General features: G+C 37.1%; 1 protein-coding gene across 3 annotated transcripts in view; it reads left to right on the forward strand.

Annotated features, from left to right (window-relative positions):
• The window catches only part of LOC121327552 (ATP-binding cassette sub-family C member 4-like), a 97,498-nt gene that overhangs the window by 65,111 nt on the left and 16,113 nt on the right, over positions 1-16,274 (forward strand). For 2 of the 3 annotated variants that reach the window (XM_041271635.1, XM_041271636.1), the window contains 5 exons: positions 4,560-4,710; positions 5,864-5,983; positions 11,604-11,714; positions 12,076-12,176; positions 12,960-13,151. In XM_041271635.1, the coding sequence (XP_041127569.1) occupies positions 4,560-4,710; positions 5,864-5,983; positions 11,604-11,714; positions 12,076-12,176; positions 12,960-13,151 (675 nt within the window). The remainder of the gene's footprint in view (positions 1-4,559; positions 4,711-5,863; positions 5,984-11,603; positions 11,715-12,075; positions 12,177-12,959; positions 13,152-16,274) is intronic. The other variant, XR_005951577.1, reaches the window with a different exon arrangement.

The following is a 16,274-nucleotide window of genomic DNA, read 5'->3' on the forward strand; positions in this document are numbered from 1 at the left end:
CAAGGTGGGCTTTCTTGAGTAATGGCTTCTTTCTTGCCACCCTACCTACCATACAGGCCCGATTTGTGGAGTGCTTGGGATATTGTTGTCACATGCACACTTTGACCAATCTTGGCCTGTAGCGCTTGCAAAGTTGCCATTGGCCTCTTGGTAGCCTCTCTGATCAGTCTCCTTCTTGCTCGGTCATCCGGTTTGGAGGGATGGTCTGATGTAGGTAGGGTCTTGGTGGTGCCATACACCTTCCACTTCTTAACAATCGTCTTGACCATGCTCCAAGGATATTCAAGGCCTTTGATTTTTTTTAAACCCATCCCCTGATCTGTGCCTTTCAACAACTTGGTCCCGGAGTTCTTTTGAAAACGTCTTTGTGCTTATGGTTGAATTGTTGCTTTGAATTGCACTACCCAGCAGAGGTAACCTACAGGAACTGCTGAATTTATCCTGAAATCAAGTGAATCATTACAATTTAACACAGGTGGAGGCCACTTAACCTGGTGTGTGATTTTGAAGGCGATTGGTTACACTTGAGCTAATTTAGGATTGGTATTACAAGGGGGGTGGACACGTATCCAACAAAGTTATTTCAGTTTTTATTTTTAATTAATTTTCTGCAAATTTCTAGAATGTTTTTTTCACTTGGAAGTTGTAGGGTAGGATGCCTAGATAAATGAAAAAAAAAACTATTTTAATGCATTTGAATTCCAGGCTATAAGGCAACAAAAGGTGAACATTTTGAAAGGGGGTGTAGACTTATAGGCACTGTGTGATATATATATATATATATATATATATATATATATATATATATATATATATATATATATATATATATATATATACCGAGCTTCAAATCTCTCAGGTTTGTTGCCCCTTTAAAAATGACCCAGGACACAGAAAGTTGATGTCTGAACATGAAGTTGCTGTCGCGCTATTTTTTTTTAATACACAAAACGAAAATAAACAAAAACCAACAAACAAAACCTAGGTTTATTCGAGCACTGACTAAACACTGGCAGGTCCCTGACTAACTTACAGGACAGCTAAGCTGTTTACCTATCAAACAAACAAAACATAACACACTTTTAACCAAACACTTCTAAACCAAATGTAGGTCTTACCTATATGATTGCACACAGTAACGATCGGCCTCCTATCTACAGCAGCAGCCTTGAACAGCAGCAGCCCTCTTAAATATCCTGCACCTGGTCCAAATTTACAGTTACCTCCAGGTGCAGGGGATAATTAACAATAAAACAATTCACAATACAATTAAATTAAACAAAACGTGCCTACACATACTTTTCAGGCAAGGAGGAATCTGACCCTCTTCCTGCTCTCTCTCTCTCTCTCTCTCTCTCTCTCTCTCTCTCTCTTTTCTCTCTCTCTCACTATCTTTCTATCTAGATAGATATATAGAGATAAAAACGTCTCTGCCATGGTGATCTGCAATACGTGTGGGTCAGTTTAATTTTATACCTCCGAGTTTATTTTTAATTAATGAGTTGTGAGATAAATTAGTTGAAACAGTATTCAATGACATTTGAAAAACAATTTGGGCAAGAGAAGTAAAACACATTATTAACCAGCCAGGCACGAGTTATTTTGCTTTGTTACAGCAGCTTAGATTCACTCATGTACCAGTTCTCTGTGCATGGAAACCACATTTTCACAAAATTTCACTAGTAATCTTCAAAAAACTACTTTACGTATAGCTAATTTACATATCAAACCCCACCTTTCCCATTCATTTGTACGACGTCGGGTGAAACGTCTGGTTTACTCGAGTAAACTATACTGAGCGAGTGAAAACCCAAAAAAGCATTTTGAGAGACGTTTTTCTTATGTAAATGTCTAAAGTTACAAACGTGCATGGAAACCCCATGATTTGTTATTTTAATTGGCCATGATTATTTCGCTGACGCTACAATGAGGGAAATTACAATGCTTGTATTTACGTTTGCTTGGCTTGGGAAGTTGGCAGGTGGCGGACAGCGGGGTGGCACTGTTTATATTGGTGATATTTGTTATGAGAGAATAGCTAGCGGTATGCGAGGGTGGCGTTATAAAGGGGGCCGGTATAATGTGGGACAACTGTCGTTTCAGCTTGATGCTTTATGGTTTACAACACACCAGTGGTAGCAGAAATGCAGTCAGAATACACCTTGTCTGTCTTGTAAATGAAATCTGAGTTGGTTTTCATTACACACAATATTGAAAGTAATCATGCTTAAACATGTGGTTAAGGTGCTAAATGAATGTGTGCTGTCTGGACTGAAACCAGCGCAAGTTACATGGCTGGTTATGCCTGATTCTTTGCTGTCTAGGTCACATCATTTTCTGATTTATGAACGATACATATTTAGACATTAATACATTGTGTATTTAAATCTGCATTCTAAACTACTCATTTGGAACAGTTTCTGAAATTCTTAGTACTAATGACAGTTTTAGGACTTTTTATTTCGTCCACTCAGTGTAAACTGAACCACCATATTCTTTTGTCTGCATACTACCTGTGTCTCCTCTCCCAACTTCCAGTATTTCTTCCCTTGAGCCCCACAACTGTTCAATTGCTCAAGAGCCATGCGATTCTTTGCAAGATCACTGGTTCTTTTCTATCTTACACAGTCCCTTGTCATGCTTTCACCTGAGAGTGCTGTCATCCTCCTCATTTTTTTTAATTCTCTTGTACTGTACAAGTTTTCTTGACGGTCATTAACATACAATGGCAGTGCTGTAAGAAGTAAGCTGCTAGAAAGATGAAATGTGGCTGGGCAGTGGCTCAGGCTGAGACCCCAACCTTAAAAAAAAAAAAAAAAGAAAAAAAAAAAAAAAAAGCCAGGCAGTAGAGAAAGAATTGTGCTACCAAAGTAGGTTTGAACTTAAGGGAGTGAAATTTAGCGTTGGCCATGTACTGTGCATGCTGTGTCAGGGGCTTGTAATGAAAAGTGTCTAGTCATTTTGCAATTACAAAGGTGTCTTTTTCTAATGTAATGCTAAATCACACTATGTCAAACAGTGATTAGTAGTGAGTAAATGGAGATGTCCCACAGTTGGCAGTTCCATACTAGTAGGAACTGACTGAATGAGGCCTGGGGGAGAAAGCTGAAACCACAAAGTGCAGAAAAGACTTATAGTGGTTTGAGGAGTGCCAGTCATTATGGGAACATAAAGTATTTAGTTACTAGTTTCACACCATACTCTTTGGGACCATTTCATTCTCTACTGCCTGGCTTTAAAGAGTTGTCCTAATTTTAAAAATTTTCATACTAATACCTTTCTAAATGATCTGTAATACCACTTGTCTCAATTACTCAGATTAACAGAATAATGATTTTAGTCTGTTGGGCAGTACAGCAGGTGTCCTGCAATTTGTTGGAGGCCTGTTTATTTTTGTTTCATTCCGTTAAATTGTTAAACTATAGGTACTGTTTAAAATGTATACCATGCTTCAATAGCATTGCAAATATGACATTGTCATGCTGACCATTTGATTTCCTTAAAACAAAAAAAGTGCTGATCAAATTCCTTTAATAGGTATTTCAAAGGAGAGAGTTATATTGTTGAATGCATAGAAAAAAAATCTGTTTAATTCTCAAAATCCATCAGGATTAAGTATTTGCTCTTATTAGGATTGAAGTCATTGTATTTTGTATCTTGCTCTTAATTGTATTGTAATTCTTCATATGTATTTTATTTTGTATACAACTGTAAGTCGCCCTGAGTAAGGGCATCTAAGTAATAATAATAATAATAATAATAATAATAAGTACCTACTGCAGCCCTACCTTATGCCTTAGAGTACAGTAAACTTTAGCCACAAAAAATATATGTGATTGACAAAGATTGTTGTAACAGAGCTGTTCCCCACAGGCCAAAGTAGAGAAGAGTAAAAACACTGACAACTGACTGATAAATTATGTGTTCATGCTTCTGTGATGCCTTGCTTAATATAGTTTATTACTTACAGTAGACTGTTCAAAAAGAGTTTGACTCACAAATGACCAGGATTACTTCTCTGCATAGCTAGAAAAGTGTCAGTGTCATAACTGATAAATAACATCTAATAAATAAATACGAACTGAACTTAACCATAAGACTAAAAAAAAAAAAAAACCATAATCCCATCGGGAAATTATACCATAGTAAAGAGTTTTCAGAGATTATGTGGTGTCGACAGAGGGGAGGAAAATACTCAACTTTAAGTTTATTTATCTCCTCTAACGGTATAATATATATTTTATATATATATATATATATATATATATATATATATTATATAGTTATATATATATATAATTTAAACTACATAATATGCTTCTGCAGCTGTGAATTCTATCCATTGCTATTCCTCCACAGCGGAGGGATAACTGTGTGTGCTTCAGCACTGTAACCCGTAGTCAACCAGTCCTGACCTGGTGTTATCAGCCTCTTAGGAGGACAGTGCGCTCCGGGAGTGAACAGCTACTGCATTAACCCCCCGCCGCACATTGTCCTTTGGATCATGATTTTTAAAGAGATAATAAACTGGCAACACATGTTTTATTTTCCCTCCACAGACCTTCCTGCAGATTGTGGGTGTGATAGCCGTGGCTGTGTCTGTAATCCCCTGGATTATAATCCCGCTCATTCCCCTGTTGATCATTTTCATAATCCTACGCCGGTATTTCCTGCAGACCTCTCGAGATATCAAGCGCTTGGAATCCACCAGTAGGTTTTAAGAAGCTCATTCTTTTTTTTTTTTTTATAAGCATGGCATACTAATAGCGGTGAACTGATATCAATGTGTGTAAATCAAAGGCATTCTTCATTAAAAGACACAGTAAATAGTCCTCCAACAGTGCACCAGTTCAGCATGGCTAAATTACAGTGGATACCCAACAGATTCACAGTTACAAATCTACCCTCCCTGACTTACTCTGTAACCATAGGCACAGACCATTCATTATTTTTTTTGCATCATGTATATAAACTGCATCTTGAAGTTTTTGAAGGTGTACTTACTAACCTATTAATTATGGTCTGTTCGTTCACCTGTCCTGACAACAGGGTTGTCAGGACAGGTTGTACACTTGCAGATAACAGATTGGCCTCTCCTGTAGATAGTTCAAGAAGATATATATATATATATATATATATATATATATATATATATATATATATATACACACACACACACTTTTGTTTTATTCACTTGTGGAAGATTATAGTCACTTGTTCGCCCACTACACACATGCACATGTGCTGTCTACAAAATGTGAGCCTTTCAAGTATAGGACATTTTCATCAACTTTTTTTCTATGCTTATTTATTTAAGGTGTTAAATAGCTTTAAGCATTTAGCCCACACTGCATGTGATAATGAGACACATTTTGGGACATGCTGCAATCCGTACCTGAACCTCTTTTTATCTCAAACTTTAAACTTGGAACACATGTCTTATTCAAACAACTGTTTCAACACATCTGTAAGGTTCATTGAGAAAATACAATGTTGAAACCGCTGTTTGAAGAAGCTGTTGAATAGTCAACCAGTTTGTTTTAAGCAATGTAAGATATTGTGTACATTTAAAAGTTATGACAGCTTGTTTACTTTTACCCCAGTATTACTGTATTTATTATGTTTTATTCACAAATTTTCCTGCTGGCTACCCCATTAAAAAATGCCCAATTCAAATGTCTCCTGCTGCCAAGCCACTCGCCTCAGCGTCTAGCCTTTACTAGGTGATCTGGGGAACCTGTACCCCAGTTTTAGATATGGTAAAATTAATAATTTGGATTCTTTAATCTTGTGAAAAAATGGAAAGACATAAGCATTATGAAAATGAAAAGATTCCTGAAAGTCTTTTTTTTTTTTTTTTCAGCTCGGAGTCCTGTCTTCTCCTACCTATCTTCGTCTCTCCAAGGGCTGTGGACCATTCGTGCCTTTAAAGCAGAACAAAGATTTCAAAGAGAATTTGACGACCATCAAGATCTCCATTCAGGTTAGCGTACTAATGTCTTAGGAGGAAGGTAGCTTCTTCAACCTTCGAGCAAAATCCAAGACATACCTGGCAAGATCTTCATTCCTTTTCTTGTGTCTGTCTTGAAATAGAGTCATTTCTTAATACACCTGTAATTCAAACTGTATGAATTTGTTAAAAGTTAGTAGTAGTTTCCCAGTTCTTCTCCCTAATCTGGGTCATTGTTGCCCCTAATTGATTGACACTATATATTCATAACAGTTTGCCTAAATATTATTAAACTTTTCATGGACGTTTGTTGCATAAAGTGAAGTCCTGGTGGCCTCACAGTACTGACACCTTATTGATTGAGGTATTAACACTAGAACTGCCACGATAGTCATTTTGACTGTTTTCACTTTTAAAATTTAAATTACACTGCTTGTGTTAGTGGTCCGTGGTTGTCTGTTCTTGACTTTTCCTAAATACATGTATTAAATACCCTGACAGCATTTTGAAAGTCAGAATCGCTAAAATAAAAAAGTTAAGCACTTCTACCTAGAACCGCCAAAAGTAGTCAGTTTGATGGCAAATACATGTACTAAAATACATGAAAATGAAAACACGTTACAATATCAAAACAAAACATATGGAGTATCAAAGCAATGTTCAAGAAAATCGAAAATTGTTGGAATTTTGGATTCCTCAGAATAGCCACCCTTTGCCTTAATAACAACCTTACAAACACGAGGCATTCAGTTAACTAGTTTCAGCAGGAAATCACCCAACATGTCTTCCCAGCTCTTCTGCAGCAATTCCAAGAGATGTAGGGCACTTGTGGGTAGCTTTGCTTTGACTGTTCTGACCAGTTCATCCCATACAAATTCTGTGAGATTGAGGTCTGGAGACTGGGCAGGGCAGGTCATTAGATTGATTCACTTTCCTTCATCACAAGATAGTTCTTGCACAACTTTGAGGTGTGTTTAGGGTCATTATCTTGCTGACGAATGAAGGACTGCCCAACTAGCTGTAATCCTGATGGAACGGCATGCCTCTGAAGTATGCTATGATTGCCATGCTGGTTGAGCTTGCCATGGACTTGGTAAAGATCACCAACTCTGTCACCAGCAAAGCAACCCCAGACCATGACACTGTCTGCTCCATGCTTGACAGTGGGAACCACACAGAACTGAACTCATGCGCTCACCCTCTGTGCGTCTTACAAATACTTGGTGGTTGGACCCAAATATTTCAAATTTTGACTCATCGGTCCATAAGACCGACTTCCACTCCTCAAACGTCCAGTTTCTGTGTTGTTTGGCCTAGGCAAGTCTCTTCCTCTTATTCTGCACTCTTAACAATGGTTTCTTTGCAGTAATTCTTCTAGTTAGGCCAGCTTCACGCAATCTCCTCTGAACAGTTGATGTTGAAACATCTGTACTTCTAGTAGCATTTACCTGAGCTTGTATTTCAGGGGCAGTTAATTGCCGGTTTTGCAGACTTGGTCTGCCTGACCTTGTTCGGTCCTCATGAGTGCCATTTTCTTGAAATCGTTTGATGATCTTGGTCACAGCAGTTACAGACACTTGCAAAGTTCTTGCGATTTGTCTTAAAGATTGACCTTCAATTCTTAGTAATTACAGTCTTTTTTCTTTGCTTAACTGAACGTATTTTGCCATTTTCTGCGCACTTACATTCAGGAATGACAAACTTGTGCCTATGCTACCTATATTTATAGTAATCATAGACCCTCACCTGTTAACAATAATTGGTGACAAAAGGTTAATTAGGTAACATGCTAGTTAACTCAGAGAGCATCTAACAAAGATACTTTCATACTTAGGCCAGTGTTCTAACACCGTGTTATACACATTTCAGACTTTTAACTGACTTGGGCTTCAGACTGAAATCCCCTTGCTTTGGTTGACCTTTTCTTTGAAATTGACAAGATTTATATTTTCAATTAAAAATTAAATTTTTGAATGCAATTCACTTATGATTATCAGCTTATATAAGTACATGTATTATATAATGAAATATTACGTGTTTATAGTCAAGGTTAGACTTAAAAGCATAGATAATCATGAAAAACTTGGTTTCAAGCAGGTGTACTCAAACTTTTGACTGGTACTGTGTATATATATATATATATATATATATATATATATATATATATATATATATATATATATATATATATATATATATATATATATACACACACACACACACACACACACACACACACACACACACACACACACACACACATACAGTGGCTTGCGAAAGTATTCACCCCCCTTGGCATTTTTCCTATTTTGTTGCCTTACAACCTGGAATTAAAATGGATTTTTATTTGGATTTCATGTAATGGACATACACAAAATAGTCCAAATTGGTGAAGCGAAATGAAAAAAATAACTTGTTTAAAAAAATTCTAAAAAATAAATAACGGAAAAGTGGTGCTTTCATATGTATTCACCCCCTTTGCTAGTAAGCCTCTACATAAGATCTGGTGCAACCAGTTACCTTCAGAAGTCACACAGTTAGTTAAATAAAGTCCACCTGTGTGCAGTCTAAGTGTCACATGATCTGTCACATGATCTCAGTATATATGCACCTGTTCTGAAAGGCCCCAGAGTCTGCAGCACCACTAAGCAAGGGGCACCACCAAGCAAAGGGCACCACCAAGCAAGGGGCACCACCAAGCAAGCAGCACCATGAAGACCAAAGAGCTCTCCAAACAGGTCATGGACAAAGTTGTGGAGAAGTACAGATCAGGGTTGGGTTATAAAAAAATATCCAAAACTTTGAACATCCCACGGAGCACCATTAAAGCCATTATTAAAAAATGGAGAGAATATGGCACCACAACAAACCTGGCAAGAGAGGGCCGCCCACCAAAACTCACGGACCAGGCAAGGATTGCATTAATCAGAGAGGCAACAAAGAGACCAAAGATAACCCTGAAGGAGCTGCAGAGCTCCACAGCGGAGATTGGAGTATCTGTCCATAGGACCACTTTAAGCCGTACACTCCACAGAGCTGGGCTTTACGGAAGAGTGGCTAGAAAAAAGCCATTGCTTAAAGAAAAAAATAAGCAAACACATTTGGTGTTCGCCAAAAGGCATGTGGGAGACTCCCCAAACATATGGAAGAAGGTACTCTGGTCAGATGAGACTAAAATTGAGCTTTTTGGCCATCAAGGAAAACGCTATGTCTGGCGCAAACCCAACACCTCTCATCACCCCGAGAACACCATCGCCACAGTGAAGCATGGTGGTGGCAGCATCATGCTGTGGGAATGTTTTACATCGGCTGGGACTGGGAAACTGGTCAGAATTGAAGGAATGATGGATGGCGCTAAATACAGGGAAATTCTTGAGGGAAACCTGTTTCAGTCTTCCAGAGATTTGAGACTGGGACGGAGGTTCACCTTCCAGCAGGATAATGACCCTAAGCATACTGCCAAAGCAACACTTGAGTGGTTTAAGGGGAAACATTTAAATGTCTTGGAATGGCCTAGTCAAAGCCCAGACATCAATCCAATTGAGAATCTGTGGTATGACTTAAAGATTGCTGTACACCAGTGGAACCCATCCAACTTGAAGGAGCTGGAGCAGTTTTGCCTTGAAGAATGGGCAAAAATCCCAGTGGCTAGATGTGCCAAGCTTATAGATACATACCCCAAGAGACTTGCAGCTGTAATTGCTGCAAAAGGTGGCTCTACAAAGTATTGACTTTGGGGGGGTGAATAGTTATGCACGCTCAAGTTTTCTGTTTTTTTGTCTTATTTCTTGTTTGTTTCACAATAAAAAATATTTTGCATCTTCAAAGTGGTAGGCATGTTGTGTAAATCAAATGATACAAACCCCCAAAAAATCAATTTTAATTCCAGGTTGTAAGGCAACAAAATAGGAAAAATGCCAAGGGGGGGTGAATACTTTCGCAAGCCACTGTGTGTTTATATAACCGAATTTTGCAGTTTCCATCGTTGTGCTTTTTTTCATACGCATACATTTTAGCACATTTTTATTTTTATTTTTTTGGATGGAAACATAGCTACTGACAGTTTCCATAACAAATTCAGACCTCGCAAGTTTCTCTTCTCTATGAGCTGAAATGGCGTAATAAATGGACGGCAAAGTGCAAGCATTGTAACACAATGGTGACAGAAGTGCGGGGAACTTATTTTTCAAGTTAAGCCAATTTTTTTGCACGTGTATAGCTGTTCTATCTAGCGAAACCATTTACAGTTAGTTGCAGGCTCGTGGTTTTATGAATAAACGTCAATATTACAACCAAGGTCTGTGTGTAATGTTATATAAATCAAAGATCAAGATACACAAGGTGTAAAAAAAAAAAAAAAAAATTGTTGTACTATTAAAAAAGGAGCTACCATCACACTTTATATATGGAGCCCTGGAGATTCTGGCCAGCTCTTTTTTTCAAGTTCAGCACTCACCTGGACTCCATAACACATCTCAATGGCAGCTTATAGTTAATTCTATATCATGCTTATTGCTTTTAATAATAATAATAATATTAAGAAGAAGAAGAAGAAGAAGAAGAAGAAGAAGAAGAAGAAGAAGAAGAAGAAAGAAGAATATTGAGTCATTGAATATTACATTACATTACATTTGTTGTGTTTATTTTGTTTATTAAAATTAAAATAGCTTTCAAAAAGAAATAGTTATTATCATTGTTGTTGTTCTTCTAGCAACAAATTATTTAGTTTATAAGGTTGGTCATAACAAAAATATATTGGTCTTGGTCTCGGTATGTTTGGTCTTGGTCTCAGTCTCAGTACGTTTGGTCTCGGTCTTGGTCTCGGTACGTTTGGTCTTGGTCTTGGTCTCGGTACGTTTGGTCTTGGTCTTGGTCTTGGTCTTGGTCTTGGTCTCAGTACGTTTGGTCTTGGTCTTGGTCTTGGTCTTGGTCTTGGTACGCTTGGTCTTGGTCTCGGTACGTTTGGTCTCTGTCTTGGTCTCGGTACGTTTGGTCTTGGTCTTGGTCTCGGTACGTTTGGTCTTGGTCTTGGTCATGGTTTTGGTCTTGGTCTTGGTCTCGGTACGTTTGGTCTTGGTCTTGGTCTCGGTACGTTTGGTCTTGGTCTTGGTCTTGGTCTCGGTACGTTTGGAACCAGAACCAGAACCAGAACCAGACCAGAACCAGAGCCTTGGCAAACCAAAACCAGAACCAGAACCAGAGCCATGCAAAACCAGAACCAGAGTTTTACAAATCTTGAGGTTGTGACTGGTTTTCGCCGTGAGAACATTTCGATCAAAAAACTGCAAAGCGGCAGGGAAACGCAGCTCAACCTGGATACAGTGCGCAGCCATCAGGTGACACCCTCAACTATAACTATATTCTGTGATGAATCCTTTCTCTATATTTACAGAGCTGTCGCTGCCACTGTCAAAGCCTCATATCTCATAATGAGGCCATGTGACTTTTTACATTTCTGCTGTATGGAGTAATTGTCTTAATGTGGTAAACCGATTATTTAATGTCTTTTATAGTCCATTACTGGTGTTGCACAATTAAAATTAACTCTTTCACTGTCACAGTGCTTTAACGTCTGATTTTAATGATTGGCTTGTTTGAAGCTCTTTAATTAACAACCATGTTTTATCAGCACTTTTTGTCGCCCCCCCCACAGAGTCCTGGTTTTTGTATTTAACCACATCACGGTGGTTTGCTCTTCGACTAGATGGCCTTTGTGCAATTTTTGTCACAACAGTTGCCTTTGGATCTCTTCTCCTCGTGAATGGTAAAAAATCTGATTTGCTTTGCAATAACTAATTGAATAAAGCATGACACTGCATCTAGTTTTTATTTTCATCAAATCCGTTATAAAAATGATGTCAAAGTATATCAATCTTGGTGTCAATTTTGTTTTTGATAAAATAGGGACCGTAAAAATGTTATCCCACCATTGTAGTTTCCCCTTGTGCTTAATATTGCCATCAAAAAATTATATACAAATCATAATTGTAAACAAACCAAAAAAAAGTAACAATTTTTGGAAAATGAAATTGTGCGAGGTAGTTTTAGGTCCTATCCAGAAAATGACCTCCTTCAAAGCAGTGCAGTTTACACACTTCCCATTTTTTCTTTTTCCCATTCTACAGAACTGAAGGCTGGCGACGTTGGTCTGGCCCTTTCCTACGCTGTCAGTCTGATAGGAACGTTTCAGTGGGGTGTCCGGCAAAGTGCGGAAGTTGAGAATCAGGTTATTCATCCTAAACAAAAACAAAAAAAGCAAACAAAAATTCAATCTGAATAAAACTTGAAATTTTGTCCAATCATTAAAAAAATCCATCTGGTTTTTATTGAGAATCTGGTAAGATCAAGTTTGTTTGTACAGTATATAGACATTGTTTCATACCATGATTTCTGACTTGGTAAGGAGTACATGGATACAGAGCCCTGATGCGGAGTCTCAGTGCTGTTCTATAGCATGCTAATGTTTGCTCTGGTTGACAGCTTCATTCACAGGTTTTTGTTCAAGGCAGCCATACCTTCAACCACAAATCAAGCCATGCTTCCATTCTCACAGCCCCAGTGTTTTCATTGACAGATTGTAGATTGTGCTGTGTTATTACAGGCAGTCATGGTGGCTCACTGCTCTCAATTAAGACAGGCCAGCTATTTGGAGAAGATCCACATCTCTTGGTCCAAAACTCCTCCAGTTGTAGGATTGTTGTCTGTAAATTTTACTATAAACGTTGAAATTCTTCACACCAGTTGACCTCAATTATGAAATTCTGCCGTGTGCAGCGTGGGACTTTGAAAATGTCTGTGACTATAAAATGCAATCAACTGCTGATTGGTGCACTTATGCTAGTTGTTCTGGAAGTCCAATGTAAATTCCAAATGTTAATGTTCTTGTTTTGCATATGATGAATATAAGACTGTACAGTTTTTTCCTGTAGATTTATCTTCACAGGATTTACATTTTAAAGTTTTTGTAGAAGATTAAGATGCGACACTAATTATGTACGACCACCTTCAGATGACGTCAGTGGAGCGGGTCCTGGATTACACAGAGCTAGAGAACGAGGCGCCCTGGGTGACGGAGTGCCGGCCTCCCCCAGACTGGCCAACGCACGGAGAGATTGTCTTCGAGGGAGTGAACTTTGCTTACAGCTATGATGGGCCACGTGTTCTTAAGAACATGAATGCAGTTTTCAGATCCAAAGAGAAGGTTGGTATACTACGTAAGTTTCTATAAAACTGCCGTGTGTTAAAAATAAAACATTTGTTTAAAAGAAAAAAAAAAAAAAACATTACTACACTGTCAGGCATATAGTATTTATTTCCAGACCCAGTATCCTAACATTCATGCAGTTATCTTTTCCAAAAAAACATGTGTACTTTACAGAGACATACAGCTACAAAGTTGGTATAATTGAATGAAGTGTGTTTTTAACTCTGCAAGGTTTAAAAACCAATACATTCTTATTCAGTTTGTAGTTTGATTTTTTTTTTCAGTGTAGCTAATTGTAGGTCATTAACAAGTACATTGCCAGGTGTTTTCAGTAGGTTAAGGCACTTCTGTTAATACAAAATAAATAAATAATAATAATAAAAAAAACATATAACTGCTAATTAGCATGCTGAATAATGTATTCCAAGCATCAGAACATGTTATTGTGGTTTACATACACCAGAGCAGCCACACCTTCATACAGTATTTACATGCTTGTTTTCATCTAGTGCCTTCATCAGTGATCCATTAGAAATAACATATTACTCATATTCTAGTATTTTTTTATTTTATTTTTTTTAGGTATAACTGCATATGCACAATGTGTATCCTTTCTAAAAATAACAAAAATAATAAAAAAAATTAGCAGGCCTGAATACACCATATTTATTGTGTAAGCAGCACTGAGGCCAGACACATTTTCTTTTGAAAAATGAATGAATGAATGATAATTGATTCTGTGGATTCTGCATTGGATGGTCTGGAAATGAAAAGGGCAGATCTCAAGTGGCCTTCAAAAGACTTTCACCGCATTTAAGAAGTGCATTCCTTTGATGCTGTAGACCTGTTGGTTTGTGTATGTGCTGACAGCTCTTTGCAAACACCATAAGTGGAACAAGCACCTGTCACTCATCACCATTTGTAGCAAAGTCAAACACAAAATTTCTTTAGTAGCAAAAATTTTGCTTTTGTGGATGAGGAAAAAAGTTACAAGAAATAGATGTCTACAGTTATTTCAGCAATTTTTTTGCAAAACTCCAGAAATGCTAATTCATATCCTGACAAGGAAAATGAAATTAATAGCTATTTGAGGCACATTTAGCAGTAATAACTTCTGTAAACAATTAGGATGTTTGTCAATGAGCTTATGGCATGAGTCTGTAGAGATTTTTGACCATTCTTCAATGCAAAATTGTTCCAGTTGAGTTAAATTTCAAGGACTTCTCCTGTGCACAGAATTCTTCAAATCATACCAAAGATTATCAATCGGATAGAGTAGATTTAGATGTGTTCTTTAGATCATTGTTGTGTTGGAACATCCAGTTGCGCGTTACGGTTTTGTAGCGGAGAGTTTCAGACGATTGGCCAATATCTTTTTGTATTTATGGAATCCATTTCCACTACACGTCAGCAGTCTCTGTTTGTTTTTTACAACATGCTGGCTTTGTGTTCTGTTTTTAACATTCTGTTTTTTATATATGCCCCATTTTAATAAATGTTTTTTACTTATAGGTTGGTAAGAGTGTCTTGGTTTTTGGCGATTTGCCTGATGACAATGAAAACAATGAATACAGATATTTTTTCACCTATTTTTTTTTACTAAACTTTTGAAGAAACCCTCAACTCCAAACAGCACCCTTTTCATAATGTAAAGGCTTGTTGTATTATTAACAGTTTAAACTAAAGAGTGCTCTTGGTTCTTTTTCTTTTTTGATCCATTTGACCATGTATTGGAATTCAATTTCTTGTGCCATTAGAGGAAGAACAGCCCCATAGAAGGATATTACCACCTCCATGCTTGACAGCCGTTATGGTGTTCTTTTCTTTCTATATCTCACCAGACACCAGACTTTCTCCAAAACATAACAACAATCAGCGTGACCAAATAGCTTGATTTTTGTTTCATTTTGTGACATTTTCCTAAGAGTGGCTTTTTCTTTGGCCTGCGACCATCGAGACCATCACCATGCAATACTCGACCTATAGTTGAAATGGGAACCCCAGTCACACTTGCAGCCAGTTCACTTTGAATATATTTGGCAGTTAATCTTGGATTGTTGTTTACCTTCCTTAAAATTCTTCTGCTTGTTCTTGGTGAAAGAAACTTTTTTCTTTCAGATGAGGGAGCATTGTGACAATAAATAATTCAGATAGCTCTTTACTTCAGCTCTTTACTTTTTCCCATATTGACTTCTTGGTAATGACATTAATCATCCTATGTCTAACCTTTTTATACTCTCTAAGAATGTTCACCTACAATCCAGCATTTTCTAGACTTTTTTAGAATTAGGTTCATCCACAAAAGCAAAACGTTTGCTACAAAAGATTTTTTCTAAAATTCTTTGTTTTCGAGAAATTTCTAGAAATTATAAATTTCCATTGGGTTATGTAAAGTTTTTACTACAATTATGTATGTATGTGTGTATACAGTGAAACTACAATACAACACACTGCCTTGGGACCGTCAAAACAGTGTGCTGTAAACGACGTATGTAATAGCCAGGTACATGCACATACCCGCCAATCAGCACCAAATTCAAAACCTGGTACAGTACTAATTGATTAATGTACATATACAATGTATGTAGTGTATTGGTTTATTACAGTAGAAACAATATAAAACAATGTAACATGTAACTGGTACTGTACATTACTATACAGTATGTAACATTGTGTATTTTAATTATTTAATACAGTAATTCTATGTTGCCTTGGATAAAGATGCTCAGCTAAATGAATTAATAAAAAAATAACAAAAAATAAATGATAATGTAATTAATGTAATGAATAATACTGTATAGTAATTAGTAATAATTAATAAAAAAATACAGTACAGTAATTAATACATTATAGAAATAATAAAACCAATGATAATAATAATAATAATAATAATAATAGTAATATACAAGTCAATAAACATTAGCGTACAAACTGTTGGTTCAGGTACAGTAATCATTGCCTGTACACTACTTTAAGAAGTCTTTTGTCGACGACTGCTTTTTTTAAAACTTGAGAACGATCTTGCGATCGTGGCATTTAAAACTCTGTATAAACACCCTGGTCCATGGGTTGCAGTTTGCTGGTTGTGTTACGTGGTTAAAATGCAACTCTAATCTTAGA

The sequence above is a fragment of the Polyodon spathula genome, chromosome 15 (genome assembly GCF_017654505.1).
Source record: "Polyodon spathula isolate WHYD16114869_AA chromosome 15, ASM1765450v1, whole genome shotgun sequence".
In the NCBI taxonomy this organism is placed as follows: Eukaryota; Metazoa; Chordata; class Actinopteri; order Acipenseriformes; family Polyodontidae; genus Polyodon; species Polyodon spathula.